At 43.6% G+C, this 19776-nt stretch overlaps 1 protein-coding gene across 1 annotated transcript in view; it reads left to right on the plus strand.

Moving 5' to 3' along the window:
* The first annotated feature begins 8127 nt into the window (after positions 1 to 8127).
* Positions 8128 to 19776, plus strand: part of LOC147420693 (Protein kinase superfamily protein) — a 42481-nt gene continuing 30832 nt past the window's right edge. Inside the window, exons 1-2 of the mRNA XM_086504296.1 lie at positions 8128 to 9627; positions 9751 to 10149. Of these exons, the coding sequence (XP_086360422.1) occupies positions 8280 to 9627; positions 9751 to 10149 (1747 nt within the window). The 5' untranslated portion in view covers positions 8128 to 8279. The remainder of the gene's footprint in view (positions 9628 to 9750; positions 10150 to 19776) is intronic.

A 19776-nucleotide genomic window follows, 5' to 3' on the forward strand; every position in this document is an offset into this window, starting at 1 on the left:
TAAAATCTAGCGGGCAAAAGTATATAATGTAATATACCTATGGAAAGAGCTTGACGTGTAGATTCCATATCTATAAACTCAGCTAAAATCAGAGATCATATATAGGTGTTATGGAAGGCCAAAAATCATAAAGTTGTCCACCCTCTTTTTTTTTGGGGGGGGAGTACATCCTTTGACCATCCTTACACCTCTCTTACACACCCACCATTCTTGCACACTTGGCATACATTTATTCTCAAAATGTTAATCACCTCCATAATCTCATGGCAAATAAAGAGGCCCTCCTAGACCCCATCCTTTTCCTAATGTCCTTGCATAAGAAAAATGCCAAGAAAATCTATGATTTCTTGGAGCGCAAAATGGTTATGCAATTAGCGTTCAATGAGTTCTTGAAACACATTCAATTGTCAGACCTGGACTACTAGCAAGCCTTGCAATCTTGCATTTCAGAGCCAATGATCTTTCATGAGCGTGAACCTAAAGACATATACACAAACAACTTCAATGCTATCATGTACGAATCTTGGGGTGCCGACATTGATATTCAATTTGTCTTGAATCCTCATGAGGCTGCTTCATATTGTACTTCGTACATTACGAAGATGGACAAAGCAACCACCTCTGCCATAAAAGAAGCATTCACACGATGCATGCATGAAAGAGCATCCACCTCTCAACGTCTAAGGAAAATGGGGAATGCAATATTAAACACTCAGCATATAATAAGCACACAACAAGTTGTTTACTTGTGTCTCTCACTTCCTTTGACAAGTAGCTCACAATAATTCATACATGTCAACACAAGCAAGGCCAAAGATAGAACACTCTTATTGAAACGCCACAAGACCCTTGAATGGCTAGATCCTGAGAGCGATGACATTTTCTTCACAAACATCATCACAAAGTAAGCTAGATGTGATGTATCTCTTTCTCATGAATGCCTTGCCTCATTCGCAACAAATTACACATTGACATCTACCACCGCCAAGAAACAAAAGAGGCAAAGAATATTGCGCTCAAATAACTATAACAAACATCGTGCCCTAGAGGATTACTTTCGAGAGCTTTGTTTGCTTTACCTGCCATTTTGTGAGACGAAACACACACTTGAGGAAGATAGCGGAACTTGGAAGCTCATGTATGGCCAAAAAAAGTGTACCACGAAACAAATAGACAAGTATTTGACAAAACACCTGGGTATGTTGAAGATGTTGTCAAAGAATTGGAAGCTTCGTCACCAGTCTCAACATACTCAGAAGATATAGCACAACAAGGCACCACAACATTGTATGATGTTGGCAGCGACATGGGGTTGAAATCAATGAACGTGAAACACACTACGAAGCCCATGCTAACATACAACATGATGCCGAACAAAGAGTACCACACTTTGGTTCAAAGAATGAGCAACCAAAAACGCATACTACTGGAAGACATAATGCTCAAGAAAAGAACAATCCCGGAGTACAATATGAACCTCTTTTTGATCAAGAATGCTGGAATAGGGAAAACATTCACTTTGCTCCTTGTTGTGCAATCATTGTTGTGATTTTACTCACAAGGTGTCACAAGTGATTCACAGCTCCCGTATGCGCTTTTGATGGCCTACATCAGCAAGGCTGCCTTCAACATAGGTGGGACAACCATCCACTCTGCCCTTCATTTGTCTATTATTCTATGCAACTACTCTGCATTGAGCGGTGAGAAACTAGACATGCTTTCTACCCAATATCGCAACTTGGACCTCATGGTTTTTGACGAGGTCTCCTTGATTGGTCAAAACACATTGGTCACTACTTACATGTGGCTATGTGAGATTAAATGCATTTAGTCCAAACCATTTGGAGGCATGGATGTCATCATGTGTGGGGACTTGTGCCAAGCAAGCCCAATGAAGGACTCATGGATCTTCTTCGAGAAGCCCACACTAACCTCTTTGTACCCATCATATTGGAATAGAAATAGCAATGATATGAAATAAGGTAGCCAATGCAGAAAAATAACCTTCGTTTTTTCGACATCTTAAACAAAGTACACATGGGGCAGCACAAACAAGAAGACCTTGATGTCCTAAAAGCAACCCATACTTGAAACAACCTTTGGATAAGGAGCTAGTGTCTCATCTTTATTACACAACTGCTTGCAAGGATAGACATAATGAATCCGTGTTCAACTTTCTCACCTCTGAGGTGTGTGCATACTCTCCTAGAAATTGACAAGAGAAACAAAGTTGTAGCAAGACAATTGCTATTCCCAAAGATGCAAAAGCGACAGGCGGTCTCCATTCAATCCTTTGCCTAAACGAGGGTATGCTCGTTGAGATATGCTCTGAAAACTTGGATATTGTTGATGGCCTTGTAAATGGGGCTGATGGCACCTTCATGACAGCGACCAAGGTGTAAGATCATCAAGTAGTGTGGATGCACTTCAATGACCAAAAAGTTGGCTACAAAGCAAGGTATGAAAACAGGCATAGCTAGTGCAATACAATCTTCTCCTCACGGACACCAATAAAGAGAATCGCGCACGAGTTTTAAGTCAGGAAAAACCACTTGAACACAATTTCCCGCTCGCAATTCCCTATACAAGCCGCCTCTGCGTGCACAATTCATAGGGCCCAGGGATTGTCAATGGACTCTTTGTCATTCGACCCATGCAACATAAGAACTCATGGCCTAACATACACATCTTTGTCAAGGATTCATGATGCGAGTAACTTATACTTGTTGAACCCTATAGAAATGAGTCATATCAAAGTCAATCATCAAGTGCTTGCAGAAATAGTGCAGCTGAACTTTGATTCACGTTGGGTATTGCATCAATGTCATCTTGCAGACTAGCACCTTGTAGCATTCTCTATACAATCATTGAACACCGCATGCTTCGAATTTCACAAAGAGGACCTGGTAGCTGACAAAAGCTTGATGGCTGTAAGCATCTTGTGCCTCCAAGAGATGCATATGCAAGAACATGAATACATTACACTGTGAACTTTTAAAATGATGTCTCGTCCCACCATGCATTGCCTAGCAACATATTATAAAAACACATTGATCCTACTTGATAGCATTTCTTTGAATCAGTATAGTGTAAGATCTTTGCTAGCAAAATTCGCGTTGGAGGCCAGGCTATAACAGTGCTTAATGTGTATAACCCTCCACCACTCACACTTCCCACATCCTTAGAGTCTTGCACACACACTTGGACAACGCAGATAAAAGCATCCCCTTGATTGTGGTGGGAGACTTCAACATAGACATTTCGAAACACAACCTTAGCTCCTTATATTTGTCTCAATTAATGAAAACCCACAAGATGGAGCAACTCATACAGGTTCCCACTACAGTGTATGGCTCCACATAGACCGTATTCGGACAAACATTGCATCCACATGTGAGAGCAGCACCAACATTTCGTATTGGATAGAGACATCTTGCATGTGTGCCAATAGTCACCACAATCTAGGGTTGGTCCCACCACGTATATGGCCCTTAGACCAATCCTCGTGTGCACCAAATCAAGGGTGATTGGGTCACCCAACGCTCGTATTCTATCAAGGAACAAGTTCAAAACGACCCTAAAAATTCTTGCACTACATGCCAACTGGTATCTAGCATACTGCCTTGATATCTTAACATAAAAGTGCTAAACTCACTAAAATAAAGTGGCGTTCTCAAGGAAGCTTAAGTTCTAGTCGGAGCATGCCATTGAAGCTAGTCAGATCTAGCTACAGTTGTGACCCACATGGTATTACATGTTATGCATGCCTACATGGCCTGCAATCCATGCATTCCACATGATGACAACGACTTGTCACATATTTTCATGTGCACATAGCTTCTACCACAAGCATAGGTTTTTGTGCCATTCTCTATGCATCAAATCTAGCTATATTTGCCCATGTGACGTTCAATGGTCATAGTCACATGGCTTGTACATATACTCATACTATAGCTATCGTTGACAAAACCTAGGCTCTTTAGACTACTTGCCACTATAACAAAAGGCTCCAACATAGATGTGTACACCCTAGTACCACAAGCTAGCATGTCATTAATGCATTCCACACAATGGCATTCCAAAAAGAAAGTTTCTCAACAATGTGTGACACTTCTCAGGAAACACCAAAGTGTGACACTTCTCAAGAAACACCAAACTTGGCATGTATGTTGCTCTAAGCAATCAAGAAAAAATTGTTTCGAAGAGAACCTTGTTTTCACATCATTGTTGCAATTAAAATTATCGTGCTTATTACCGAACCCCGCTTTAGTGCTTAAACATTCAAATATTTGTATTTCCCTCTATTTTGCTTGCGAATAAAAATTTAGAACATTAGTGTCCCTATGGAACCCACATTATTCAATTTTCATCATGGTAGAGTGAAAGGTGCCCACATTTTACCAGATGGTAGCACCTATGTTACTTTCTTCAAGCTCTATCTTGCAGCAATGTGCAAGTAGCCTACACTTTTGCAATAACATTTCTCATTCTCTTGCAAATGGGTTGTCCAAAGAAGAGAGAGGAGGATGGATACGAATTTTTTTGTGTTTCAATTCTATAGCTTTTAATACCGCCTTTATTACCACTTCTACTATAACATACTTTCAAAGAACATTGCACACATTTTACCCGAGCGAAGAGTGCATCTATGTATTCTTCGCATATTCTGAAAGGCTTTATGTAGTGGTGCCAAAGAGCTCTTGTCATGAAAAGTCGTTGAGTAAGGAGCACAATAAAGGAGCTCTTCTTCAAAGCACTCTCGCACTACGCACAACAAAAAATGCTAGCTCCACTTGCACACATAATGCTTCATAATAACAACGAAATGCAATGTGTGAAGGTGGATCTGATGAGAGAAAGAGGTTATAACCGTCATTATTGTTTGTAGAATTATCGCGCAATGATTTGGAGCCAAAATATGCAAATTTATGTACGTTTATCTATTTTTCTTAGAAAAGTACAAAATGTTTGACTAACATAATTTGGCATGCTTCACAAAATTAGAGAGAGAGAGAGAGAGAGAGAGAGAGAGAGAGAGAGAGAGAGATGAACGGATGACATGACAAAAAAAATTGTAACTTAAACTATACAAAATATTTATAAATCATCTACCAAAAGATTTTCTACAAGAAGCGTCATCCAATTCTAAGTCCATGGCTCCTAAATCAATAAAGAGAGAAATAAAATTCTCATTTGTGGATGTCTGACTTCATTATCTTCGAATTTGTCATCCTCCATCTCATCATCATCATCTTCATGGCAATCATCGACCTTGTTAAGACTGGAGGCCGTGGGACTTGAATCATCGTTCTCTCTCTCCTTTGTCTCCCTCTCATCCAAGGTAAGTAGGTGGGAGAGGGTCAAAGATAGTCTCCACTTCATTAGTTGAAAAAATGGTTCTCCCTTAAGATGTTACAAAAACTACGAACCAAAATTCTGATTGGTTGATTGTTGAGATATAGATGACCTATAGAAGATAAGTTCAAAGTGAGTAACATTGGTATAATTAATGCTACAAGCAAATAAGGGTAAAGAAGATAATCACTCATCTGCTCACAATTGCATGGAAAAACTAAATTGTGATGCACACTAGAGTCCACCATGTAGAGGCCATTCTCATACCATCTAGACACATTTGCAAACCAGTTGCACTAAAAAATGAAGACTCCAGATATGAAATTGACCTTTAGTATCCTTTCAATAGTCCCACAATACCCGGATTCATCACCATCTGTGTCAAAGTTGCCGATGATACCACAGTCCATGGTGGTTCGATGCATGCCAATGTGATTGGCGACCTTGTACAAGAGGGTAAGTTGAAACGGTAGGCGCCTTGCCCCAGACTCCAAGCATGATTCTCTGGTCACATATTCCCTGCAAGCCGCCCTGCCAAAAGGGTGAGAAAATCTATGTTAAATATTCATTACAAATAATACTATACTGTAGCATTAATTGCCACGTATTGCACAACCGATTAAATTTCCAATTCGTATTTTCTTAATTTCTTAACCATATTTTCATAATTTATGAACTCCAAAAAGCATTGTAAAATTGCTATGAAGCATGGCACCATCATATGGCTACCCCTTAGGGGCACGCCAAAAATGCCCACCCGTCTCCCTCTCTCTTCTTTGGCCAGCCCATTTTGGACTCTCTCTCTACAAAACGAGGTAAAATATTGCGGTAAACGTTTTGTGATTTTCATAGTGTGTCCTTTGTTCGATAAGCTTCAACAAAAGCGCTACGTCAAATCAGCTATAACTCTCGCTTTTGCTCACGATCACCTTATAAAAGTTAGTTGCTTTTGCATGAACAAAGAAGTTGCCCTGCTAAGGCTATGATCACATGAGGCTTAGTTTTTGGTTAGATTTGCCGACCATATTTGATGCCTGCCAGCTTTTCACAATTCTTGACCGGCTTCTTCGTTCTCCAACTATGCCTAAAAAGGCATAGTCACAAAACTCTTCCCGCTCACTACCGGTCAACACCAGGTTCATCTCTCCTACCTGTGCATCACTCCTCATCTCTCTACCTGCTGCTGTCGACGATGGATGTTCTTAGCTCTTGTTAGAGACTGCCGAGGCTTAGTTCTAACTAAGCCTCGCGTGACCATTCCGTAATGGAGTTGCCATGTCTTTCATCACCGCTATCTTGCGTGCTTGACATACTGTTGACCGCATTAACATGTAACCGGGCGACTAGATAGAGAGCTGCAGAGCAGCCTCATGCGACCTAGCCCATATCAATAGAAGAGAGACTTTGCTATCATGTCACTTACGGATCTATAAACAAGCCTTGATCTGCTGTCGTTAGAAGCTTAGGAGTGAGACTTTGATGAGATATCTCACACTTGGCCGATCAGGGTGAACTACCTCGAGGTAGAAGAGCATATATTATATAATGATCTATCTCAAAACAGCGACTGACTGAGGCCTGAACTTTGCCTTTACTCTGCCCATATACGTGTGTAGCATGTACCATACATGATACACCTTACACAACGTAGAGTCTAGAGCAGAGCTCTGTTCAGCGGGTGACAGAGAGTTCAGTACTACTCTTCAAAGTTCAAACTCATCTCTCCAATCATGAGTGCCCAATCAGCTTCAGCTCGCTTCTCGCTCTTCAAGCTGCCTCACATATAGGCCTACACCTCTCCAAAAAATAAAAAAAGAGCGAGCGGGCCTCATGACACATCTGTGGGACGCACAGCCCACGGGACCCGGGTCACGCACCTCACCAGCCTGATCAGTATTCGCCACTCTGGAGTCTGAGCTCTCCATTCTCGAGTCCCCACTCGACTGTTAATAAAGAACTTGGGAGGCACCTTCACCTGCACGGTGTCGTAATGAATTTACCTACTACACATACAAAAGGTCCTCTTTGGATTGCATAGACGAGTCTATAGTCAGCCTGCCTTAACCTGGGCTCACCTGTCAAACCTCAAGAATCACAAAGATGCTCTCTCGCCGCTCGATCATTTCGTTTTTCGTGTGGTGATTGATGAATTTCCATAGCTGCTCCTCAATAACTTACAAGCGGACCTAAAGAAAAAAGGGGTACGAAGTGGCGCGATCTAGCAATATGCGATATAAAAGATTCATTCTCAATGTGAGAGAGATATATATATATATCCTATATTTTCTTCATGTCCATTGTCCTTAATGAATGGCGGCGGGCAGTCTCGATCATGCTGAGCTCACTTGAGGGTGGCCGCTTTAAGTTGCAATAATCGCCACTTTCCCGCCGCCTGCGCATTTCTTTACCACCAGCTCGCACAGAGAAACGTTTACGACAGGACATCTCTCACAGTGTCATGTACAGTGGTAAGGAATCGGTCAGCGACTCAGCAGCACCAAAACTGTCCCGTCCGGTCTTGGCTCTTTAACCTTCCTTATCTTTAGAGGTCCAGAGTCTTCGTAGGTAGAGTCGTCTCGTATATATTCTGAGAGTGCGCACTCGAATAATAGTAATGCAAGACGAATGTACTAAATAAAAAATTTCTCATTGCAAACTGGCCGGCTCAGGGTGAGTAAATATATACGAATGAAAATAGCCATATTAAGGTGTCCAAGCCCCTTCTCGAGCACTGTGTTCTCCACTACGACCTGCGCACTCACAAATTTTACCCTGCTATAGCAACAACTTGTCCACTGGCAATGCTAGGTTTTGCAAGGGTGCGCTCACTCTCATGAGGCTTCAACGTCTTTTGTGAGAGTTGGTTGGCGCTGTGGAAGCCCACGAATAGCTAGATATTATATGCTTAGTAAGCACTTTTAAGCATGGAAGAGGACGTTCAAGAGCTGGGAGGATGCGAGGATGAACAGCAAACGAATGCGCAGGGCGACCCTCAGGCTGCAAGGAATTTGCAACAACAGCAAAATACGTCGCTTCCCGCTCGACAGACGCTCCAAGCTGCCCACCCACAGTACTCTGCTTCATTCATCCCACTTTCCTCCCTACCAGCTAGACAATTGACAAGCTTCTCTCTAAGCACTGGGGCCATCAATGTTCCATCTTCTACAGCCGCGAAGCTGGAAGAGCTATCGCCATCTGCCAAACGAGGGAAATATGCAGGCCTAGCCCTACAATCATGGCCGCCTCCGTTACAGATGAACGTAAATCTCTCAGGAACACGCCCATTATCGCCCGCAAATCCAATTTTTAGCCACACACTTGCAGCGCTCTCCCCGGGCCCAAGCTCTGCCAGTGCTTCCTCCTTCTCCCAGTCTTCCTCGCCGGGATCAGCTCAACCCGCAACTTCGGCTGTGATGATCATGGCACCGTCTGGATCAGGGCCTCCTACAGGGCTGCTGGCACCAGCCGCATCGCCTGCAGCATCGCATTCTCCCTCTCATTCTCTCATCCCTACAGCTAGCAGTGCTGGTTATAATCCTACGTCGGAGCCGAACATTCAAGAATCCGCGGACGCTCAACCTCCGGCCACTAGTAATACCACCAGGAAAGGGAAGTTCGTCTCTCCTGTGTGGAAGCCGCAGGAAATGCTAAGCTTAGCGAAAGCCTGGAGGCTGCAGTATTGTGGCACGGAGTCAAATACAGGCGCTCTGGTGGGTGACAGTTCAGGCTTAGTGCACAAAGCAAAGACCCGGGCCGAAAAGGATGTAGAGGTGGCGGATTACTTAAAACAACACGGAGTACAGCGGGACGTAAAGACAGCGGCAACGAAGTGGGACAACATGTTGGGAGACTTTCGCAAGGTGAACGAATGGGAAAAGACTGCTGATGCTCATCGTCACGCTACGTCCGGCATTCATTTAGGTGGAAAGAGCTACTTCCGCTTGACGTCAGCAGAGCGCAAGCTGCACCGTTTGCCAGCCTCCTTCGACGAAGAAGTGTATGAGGAGATGGCCAAGTTCATCGGCCAGCGACCAGCTCGATCCACGGCCACCGGCCATCTGCAAGCTTTGCCCAACATCCGCGCATCTGCCCCAATCTCATCGGCTAATTTGGGAGTACTCGCCACGCGCCATAATATTAATACAGGCGCCCCAGCTGCTGATTCGCTAGCCCAGCTAGACAGCATCACAACCCCGCCGGCAGCTGCAGGTACGGCCTCCACCAGCTACAGGCCAGCGATGCAGGGCGCTGATCATCCTCTTCTCATCATGAGTAAGTCTGACAGTAGCATTCATGCATTGCCAGCTGGAATATATCATTCACATACTGATGCTGATGATGACAGCTGCATGGATTGATGTATTTATAACTCTGCTCTGGGGCGTGTACTTGCAGGTGAGCAGGAGCTCGTGCGGACGCCAATGGCCAGCGCCAGCGCCAGTGCGCATCATCATGTGGGAGTGCAGTTGCAGTTGAATCGAGGAGGGGTGCATGCCGGCGGGATGGGTGTTACATTGCAGCGTGTGGGGCGAATTAAGATGGTGTGGGAGGAGAGTGTGCACATCTGGGGCCCGCCTGAAGCCCAGCAAGGACGCCTTAAGGTGGACAACCTCAACCTCAACTTCCTGCAAGCTGATCAGCTGGCCTTCTTGGATCACAACATCTCCGCCAATGCCATCGAAGCCTTTGAGAGTGGACCACTCCAAGGTTTCTCCACGGACACCTTCACCTCCGGTCAGCAGCTCAAGGTTTTTGGGCGGCGCGGCGGAGCGCCAGCACCAACATCCACATCAGGTACCTGCTCCTTGCACTTCTTACCCCTATAATCTTAGATAGGTTTGAGTTTAACTCATGCAGCTCACTGCAACAGGCCAATGTTACGTTACCTTCGTGTCGTTTAAAATAATATACTGGCCGCAGGTGCGAATATATACTTACAAAATGCCAGTCCACAAAGTTGATGTATTAGCACTAATCAACCACTCGTCTGAGACTCTGAGTGGCATTGGACTACAATAACGAGTTAATTACGTACTGTGACTATGAGCCTTATCACCCTCACCTGCTAAAAGAAGCGAAAAAAGGTTTCACCAGCTTGCTCTGGTATGATTGAAGACGAGCCCTGTCTCCTCTCGATATGTAACGTAGTGTAACTATCCATACCTGGAAGAAAGGTAGGTTATTGTCCTTTTCTATATAATGTAGAGCTGCAATGGTCAGTCACAACTCGGGCTGATTTTGACGTGCATTGGCCTTCAAGAAAGACGATTTTGCTCAAGAAATTCAGCTTTCTCGTCCAATGGATGGAAACTATGTCGTTTACAACGTTTTGCTTGTGAAATACCAAGTTGTTGGGTATTATAAGTCAACCGTCGATAATTAAGTCTCAAGATGTTAGTGACAACATACTGTTTGAGGACGTAGACCTTATGATGGGGATGCAACGGTAGCACGAGCCTATTCTTCCCTCATAAATTCAATTCGTACAATAGCCTTTGGAAAGAGTACAACATGCAGCTAGTCCTTTGCAGTATATTTCGCTTAGTGTAAGAATCAATAATGCCCCAAGGAAGGGTTATTAAGGTTTTGGGCAATATGAAGTGAAACTTGGAGACAAAAGTGCTAATTGCGAGGTAGCTGAGGGGTGATGCTACTCGATCGAAGCACTTTGATCAAAATTACATAGGCTTTTAGTTTGCTACAAACAGTCACCAGTTGTTTCCATTGGGCAATGAACTAAGAACTTCTTGGAGGTGAGCTATGAGCCTTAGTCCATTGAAGTGTTGCTGCCTTAGCATTTCTTCTTCGGCCTTGTAGTCATCTATCATCCTCTGCAGATGCGTGTAGGAGCCATCGAGCAAGACCTCCTGCTGTTTGTTGATGTTCGCGCTATTATAGAATCCCATGCAGTCATTTAACACCTTCCGATTAGCTTCGTAGATTCTGCACTGGTCCAGTTTGAGCTGGTCAGCCTCCAAGGAGAAGTGAGAAAATCGTACCCTCAAACTTTTAGTCTAGTAAGCATTGCTAAATATGCTGTCATTCCTTTCAAGCCAAATTAACCAAAAAAAAGCTCCTCTATCCTGATCCAGATATATGACAGAGAATAGTGTGACTGAATCCCCAAGCAGAAGTTGCTTCCAATTGGGGGTGGAGCCCAAAGCCCTACATAAGGATACAGAATATTAGTGTTGGCAAGACAGTTTAGAAAAAGGTGTGGGATATCTTCCTCGGTTTGTGAACATCCATTATAGGTCCCTAGGCCCATCCCAGCAGCCTTGAGTCTGCTTCCTGTCCATACTACTTGGTTTTGTAATCTCCCCCTGAATTTTGTAATAGTGTTTCTTATCTAATATATTCCAAAACTTTTCATGGAAAAAAAAAGTGCTAATTGCATGGCAAGAGTCTATTAAGACTACATATGCAGGCTTCGTTTCAGTCTACCTTACAAAACGAGTAGTTACTCTACACAAAAGGATTGACTTGGATAAGTCATTTCTCCAAAAGTTGCCGCTAGTGGAGGCCTGGTTCAGGCAGCTAGAGCGAAGCCCCTCTTTCTCTTACCCCCGTCGATGCCCTCAAGCCAAGGAAAACTCCTGGACTTGACGGGCTTCCCTCTGAGTCTTTTTAGACATTCAAAGAGCTTCTTTTCCCTTTCATCTTAAAAGTCTGGGAAGAATCCGTTGCCCATGAAGCCCTTCCATATGCCATCAACATGGGAGTAATCAAACTTCTGCACAAAAGGGGGCCGAGGGAAATGTTGTTCAATTGACGCCCGCTCACTATGCTGGACACGATCTACAAGATCTTTGCCGAAGCCATCGCAAATAGGATTACTCCACATCTCATGAGATGAATCTCATCAGAACAGAAGGGATTTATTAGAGGAAGGAATATCATGGAGGCAGTTATTGCCATATGGAAAGGGATCAAACATGCCCAAGACTCTATACATGATTTTGTGTTTGTCAAAATTGACTTTGACAAAGCCTATGATCGGCTAGAATGGTCTTTCATTCTTCTTAGCATAGAGTGGATGGGCTTCGAGACTATGCTATTGAGGTTTGTTAAGACGCTCTTTGGGCATGCTCACGGTCTTCTCTCCAAATGGTTTACTCTCAGTCGGTCTGTAAGACAAGGTTTCCCCCTTGCTCCCCTCCTCTTTGCCATAGCCGCGGATGGCCTCAACTGCCTGGTCAAAGTTAGGCTACAGGAAGGAAAAATCAAGGGCATCCATCTCCTTGGAGACCACCGTCAGCAGTGTCTTTCGCGATTCGCAGATGACACTAATGCGCTACTAGCCAATGAAGAGGAGTCCCTCTGGGAATTCTGGCAATGCTTGCACATCTTCTGCTTAGCCACTGGGTCCAAGATCAACCACTCCAAAACTGGGGTTAAGCAAGGGAACTCTCCACTCCCTCAATGGCTGCTAGCTACTGAACGCAGATTGCTAATGGAGCATCAATCCTTTAGGTTATTCGGAATATCTATGGGTTTTGGGCTTTCTCTGAAGCAAAGGTGGAAATGGTTCATAGGTCGCTTCCAAACTAAATTGGAAGGCTTCTAAGGATCTCTCATGGGAAGAGTCATGGCCATAAACCAAAGAGAGAGAGAGAGAGAGAGAGAGAGAGAGAGAGAGAGAGAGAGAGAGAGAGAGAGAGAGTAACTTTCTCGGTCTAACTTTTTGTAGCTCTCCATGTTTGTCTTTTCTGTCTTACACTATCTTTGTCCCTCTTTTTATCTATACCTCCTACCTCTACCTCTCTATCTTTCTTCTAGTAATTATGAAGCCCCCTCAAAGAATCATCATTTTGTGCATGCTTGTGCTCTCTTATAGTAGAGATTGAGCATATATATTTTACCCTTGTTCTCTTTGCTCCTCTCTTCTCTCTCCAATTTTTCAAATTGCTCTCCCTGCCACCCGTCTCTACTAATAATGCTCTTTATCCTTCATAAATTTCATTTTACTTTGAACTAGTGTCAGAGCCTAGGCTTGTTGATGCTAGACATCTGTTCAAAAACGCAAGAAGATGTTAATGAGGTACTAACTTTTGGTAGCACGAGGGAAAATGATGGCGTCATTTTGTTCGTAGAGGAGTCTCTTTCTTAGTTTTTAACATCTTGAAAGGCTCTTTGGTACATAGTTACAGGGGACGGGGGGGGACAGGCCCTGGGACCGGGGGACAGCCGTAACCGGGCCGGGACGAAAGGGAACGCCGAGGGACGGACGAAAATCGGACTGGACGGGCGGGTCGCAAGGGGACGGACCGGGGACGGACCGGAATGGCAGGGGTCGGACGGGGTCGGCTGGGAACGGCCGCAGTCCATTCAAAAATTTGACCGTCTATGACCGTTTTTAACGGATCTGTGCAGCCCCAACTGCCACATTTTGGGAGCCTTGGCCCTTGGAAGGCTATAAAAGGCTCCCTTGGGCCTCTTAATACTCATAGTCTCAATGCTCGTTCCATTTCCCTCAAGCTCAAGGCTCAAGCTACTCAATCATCAATGCTTTCCTCTCTACTCAATGCTCATTGCTCAAGCTTGAAGCATGACCATTGACTACTCTACACTCTAGTCTCCACTCTCAAGTCTCTCCCTCTTCTACCCACTTTGAAGTTTGAACTTTGAAGCTCTCCTCTCCCTCTTCTACCCACTTTGAAGCTCTCCTCTACTCTCTCTCCACACAAGCTCTCCTCTAACTTCTAAGCTCTACTCTCTCGAGTCTCTCCACCATCATGTCATCTCAAGCCAACTCCACTTCTCAAGCCGCTTCTTCTCGAAGGAGGCCCGCCGTGCAAACGTGGTCATGGTGGGATGAAGTCGACTTTAGCTCGCGTAGCAAAGGTGGCGGTGCAAGACCATGGACGTGCAAGCTATGTCCATATAAGAGAACGGGTGGTTCAAACAAAGTGCGAGCCCATCTTCTTCATGAATCTGGTCACGAGGTGAAGTTTTGTTCTCATGTAGCTCCCGAGAAGAGGTTGGATCTTCTTGAGAAGCTCACGGTGTATGAGGTTGCGGAAGCGGCCAAGAGGGGCCGTTTTGTTGCCGTTGATCCCTTCGCCACAGCGACACCGCGAGAGCAAAGGGAAGCCAACCTTGACGACATCTCTCGAACCTTCAAGAGTCATGCATCTACACCGTCCTCTTCCGTTCCGCATCGCCAAACCACTCTCAACGAAAATTGGAATCCTAAATTGAAGGAAGAGGTGGATAGGTCGGTTTCCCAATTCTTTTTTCACGACCACATTGCCTTCCATGCTTCGCCGTGAGTTTCCCTTGGCATATACACATTGTAATCTTCCATTCTGTATTCATAATGGGTTATAATTTCTCGACTCTCGACTCTCCATACTAACACAACATGCTCTATTTTGTGTGGATACTTTCGAACCATGGTTACGAAAAAATGGGAATATGGCTCCTCTTATGTGCCACCTTCATCGGAGAGGCTTCGCACTACCCTCCTTGACAAAGATAAGCTTGCCGTGGAGCAAGCGGCCCAAGCAACAAAGGATTTGTGGGAGACCAATGGCGTCTCTCTTCTTGTAGACGGATGGAGCGACACCCGCAAGCGGTCCATCCACGGGATGGTGGCCTACTCTCGGGGGGAGATGTACTTTGTGGAGTCACATGATGCATCCGATAGTGGCAAGGCCGCCGTGATGTTTGCTGCGGAGTGGACAAGCACCATAGAGATCACCGGCCTAGAGAATGTCCTTTGTATGGTTGCAGATGGAGAGGCGTCAAATAGGACAGTCGGAGCTATCATTGAGTGCATGTATCCCAGCATCCATGTCACATTTTGCATGGCGCATTGCCTCAATAACCTCCTCAAGGACATAGGGAACTTGTCATGGATTTCACCCACCATTGGTGACGCCTCTCGAATTGTCTCCTTTGTGCTCAACCATCAAAAAGTGCGCCATGAATTCTGAAAGAGGAGCCACTTGTCCTTGCTCAAATATTCAGAGACAAGATTTGCATTTAATTGGCTTATGCTAGGCCGCTTGTCTACATGTGGCGGAGCCTTAAGGGGCCTCTTTCTCAGTGATGAGTTCCAGGCCATGCCGGAGTCTACATCAACAGTAGGATTGAAATGCCGAGAATGGGCCGACGCCGCCGCTTGGTGGGAGGAGGTGAAGACTCTTGACGCCATGGTCAAGCCTATTCTACACCTACTTTGAGTGGTGGATGGCTTGCAGCCATGGATCGGATGATAGAGGCACTTGAGAAGCTTGTGCCTGACCCTGTTCAGTATACGGAGATTCATGGCTTGTGTGAGTCGAGGTGGAATGGATACTACTCTCCACTTCATGCGGCAGCTTATGTGCTTGACCCTGAGTTTCAAGGAAGGCGTCAAGAGACCGACAAGGAGGTGAGCAAAGGATGGCGGCTTGCATTGGAGCACCTTGAGCCTAGCAGTGACATTAGGCGCAAGATTAGAGACGAGCTACTCAACTACAAGCAAAAGAAGGGCTCCTATGGATGTGTAGATGCATAGATTGATCGCAACAAGATTGGCTCGGTTTTGTGGTGGGAGGACTATGGAGGAGATGGCCCACATTTGCAGCGCTTGGCTGTTCGTGTCCCTAGCCAAGCATGTACCACTAGTTGCTTGGAGCAACTATGGAGTGTGTACAGCCACATTGCCTCTAAGAAGAGGAATCGCCTTGGGGTTCAGAGGGCCAATGATTTGGTGTTTGTGAGCGCTAACTTGCGCATGCTTGCCAAGAGCGTCACACACAAGGCAGATCCTTTCACTGAGTGGGAGATGGCACAAGAGAATCTATCTATGGCCGATACTCTTTTGGAGGAGCTAGAGGAGGATTTCGAGCCTCAATGCGAACCTCCCAAGCCCTCATACGTCGCTGACGACCTCGACTACGACAACGATGTGGAGATTCAACAGGCGAGCACTTCTTGAGTTTGATGATCATTGATCACTCGACTCTTGAGTCTAGACTCTTGAGTCTACGACTCTACCTACTACATAGCCCTTTGTACTTTTTGTTATCCTTGAGGCCTCAGGCTTGTCCTAAGTCCTTAAGGCTTTTTGACTCTTGAGCCCTTGTGGCATGCACTTCTCATTTTGTATCCATCGATCATCGATGTTTTATTAGCACATTTCAGCCTATATGACTCGTGTTCTTTGGTCTATTTAGTGTAAATTTATGGTCAAAGTGATGCTCTATGTGTGTGGCATGTGTGTAGGTCGAAAAATGCCAAAAAAACTCTCTTTTTTTTTTGCTGTTCCGACCCCCGTCCCCGTAACCTGACTTTTGCCGTCCCGACCCCGACCTGTCGTCCCATGTAACTATGCTTTGGTATCCTACTTCAATTTTGTTGTAGAGCCATGCTTTTAGCCAGGAAGCGGATGTATCTTTGGCTACATTTTGGGAGCCAAAAGAGGTTTGTGGCAAGTGGTCTTGGCTTGGATTTTTCCTAGTGTAGTTGTACTTTTTGTAGCTCGCTAGCAAAAGAGATTTGACCAACAGAGGACCCTCTATTCTAGCTCGATCAACCTCTCGTCAAAGATGATTGGAGATTTATGTCAAAGGTCTTTTCTTAGCCTTGATCTTGGTTTGTACTTATTTACGAAGGCTTACCATGCCAAAAAAGCACACTATTGAGAGTATTAGGACCTGAAGACATGACATGATCATCCACACAGTGGATGTTTCCGTGTGCCAAAAAGCACACGTCTATGGGAGTATTAAAACGTAAACAAAAAATAACTTTTGATTATTCGACAAGAAAATTAATTTCTCTACATGCCCCTTCAGAATTGAAAAAGCTTGAATCTACCAAAAATAAGAATTGGAACATGGTTATGGAGGTAGTGTTGATGAAATATGACTTAATGTCATTGACATAGTCTAAAAATGGTCAGTTGTAGGCTCCTAAGCATCATAAGCTTAGTATCCAAGGAAATAGAATAGATCAAGCCATACCCTTGCTCATGGGTAATGCTTAATGTCGGAATTGGCTCTCGATTGGCTCCTTTATTTTTTTGTATTGTACTCATTGAGCACTTGGAACAACTTCATAATTTGATATCCAGGACCTCTTAAGATCTTGCTACACTTGCACAAGGTCTTAAGATCCTATAAAGTGAACAAAGAGAAGTTTCTCTCTTGGCGTACAATTGTAGACAGATGTTGGATCCTTGCAACTTCAATGACTCTTATGAATCATATATTCACAAACTGCAAGACAACAACAAGTGCAACTTTCTTAAGGTAGAAACATTGGTCTCTTTGGAAGATACGGCAATCATTATGCTTACTATGTTACACTCGGTTAAAGGGATTTCTATTTAGCCTTGATTACTTTTTGGGTAGGGGGTATTGGATTGAAATAATTGAAACTAAAGCTCTAGAGCTAGGTGGGACCCAAAGTCCTTTGACTTTCTTATCATGATCTAAAAAACCAAAAAAGAGGCATTTACATGATTTATGGTGTAGATATTCAAAAAGTCAATGGATAAGCACATTGCAAGCCTTTGAGCCCATCAACACACGATCACCCCTTTTTCTATAATGGCATGCTCTTGGGAACCAATAGTTGAGACTACACTACCACCTTGTCTTTTATGGATCTCTTGGTGAATACGCTCTTCCAACTAGCTGGTATATGTATATGCAATTCAAATTTACTTGAGGCATGTTATCTCTAATGGGCTTTGGAAATTTGAAGCTCCTTCTGTGACAAAGTTTGGCCATTTTGGAAGGCATCATAAAATATTCTCTTGATCTACCTTTTAAGCCCTTTGAGATTTTTTTGTATGTGTTGCATTTTGTAATACTCATCTTATGGGCATGTATCAATGAGAATCATAGATTCTAACCTTGAGATGCGGCATGCTACAAAAGTTTCTTTTGCATGTTTTTTATAAGAAGTGCTTACCTATAATGACTTAGTCTTTCATAAAAAGTTGCAATATGACTTGTTCTTTTTTATATGACTTATTCTTTCACAAGAACTTGCAACACTTGAGTTTTGTGCTTGCTTGATTGGGTCTTTGGTCAAATAAGAAAAATTGAGGAAACTACTATACAAGAAAAAAATTGTTGCATTATGTAATACTCATCTTATAAAGATCTATTGATGGGCATCAAAGATCCTCGACCTTGGAATGGGGCATGCTACCAACGTACCTTTTGCATGTTCTTTATAGGAAGTGCTTACCTATATTTGTTAACTATTGCTCAAGTAGATAAGTGGCAAATAAAAATATGGTTCCAAGTTGATCAAGATAGTTGTAGTTTTAATTTCACTTAGTTCTTCCTTATGGCTCTATACAGCCGATCTCAATGTCTCCTATGCCTTCTTTTCACTTCAAGTGAGGAATGGTGTATAGAGTGATTTGCAAGTCCCAAGGTAGTAATAATCACAGAACTTTTATAGATTATGTCCCACTGACATCAACCTTCTTTAATGATGTTGAGTAGGTTCTTTCTATGTAGTCCACATCCTTTTGTTGTAACAAATGTCTATTTTTTTCTACATTGGACCTTTTGGGGTTACTCCTTTTTTTGACGTATGAGTCCCCTCGTGAATTTACCTTGATCTAGTGAGAATCAACCCTTTTCAAAAGATTCTATATATCATTGAACTCAATATTTCATAACATCAAAAGTCTCCTCTTTTTATGCTCAAGTTGAAGTCTAGCTTGCTGTAATGGTAAATTTTTCTTAATTTAGTAATAAACACTACAAAAGAGTCAAAGGAGATAACAATATCCCATTGTGAACATTACCCATTGTATTGCCTTTCCACAACGGACTATTCACCTAGTACTAGCCATCAGCAACAAAGGTAAGCAAGCTAGAATACATGCACTTTGACCCAGTACACCATTTAGACTCAAATCCAAATGGCTTTGCTACTGTTAATATTTGGGGGAAAATTACCTTCAACTACTTTTAGGTTTTAGAGGCTCTATCAAAGCTTTTTTGTTAGCAGCTATTGTTGGTACATTTTTACAAAAGAAATTACAATTGTGATACAAGCACTTTGGAGGGATCAGAGTGATAGATGTGGTACTTAATTAGTGAATATGAGAGTAGAGATGAGGCTATTTATATAAGGGGTAGCCAAAAGTGATAGGATAGGATAGATTTGGTAGATCAATAGAATTATGATAACCTTTTCTAGGACTCGGTCATTACAACTTATCCTAACAATTCTTCCTTATTATATATAGGTGGTCAACCTTTGCGATGAACTATGAGAGAAGGTAGAATAATGTTGGTGGCTTTGGGTAAAAGAATATTAAAATAGGTTGACCAATTTTCTTAGAGGGAGTGACACATGGAAGAAAAGGCTCACAAGCTGGATGACCATAGTGCACATCATGAGTCGTACTCCCCCCTTCCAATTGAAGAAGCAAAACCTCCCTCAAAAGCAGCTCACAAA

Source organism: Adiantum capillus-veneris, chromosome 28 (assembly GCF_014529385.1).
Source record: "Adiantum capillus-veneris isolate H3 chromosome 28, ASM1452938v2, whole genome shotgun sequence".
NCBI classification, from domain to species: Eukaryota; Viridiplantae; Streptophyta; class Polypodiopsida; order Polypodiales; family Pteridaceae; genus Adiantum; species Adiantum capillus-veneris.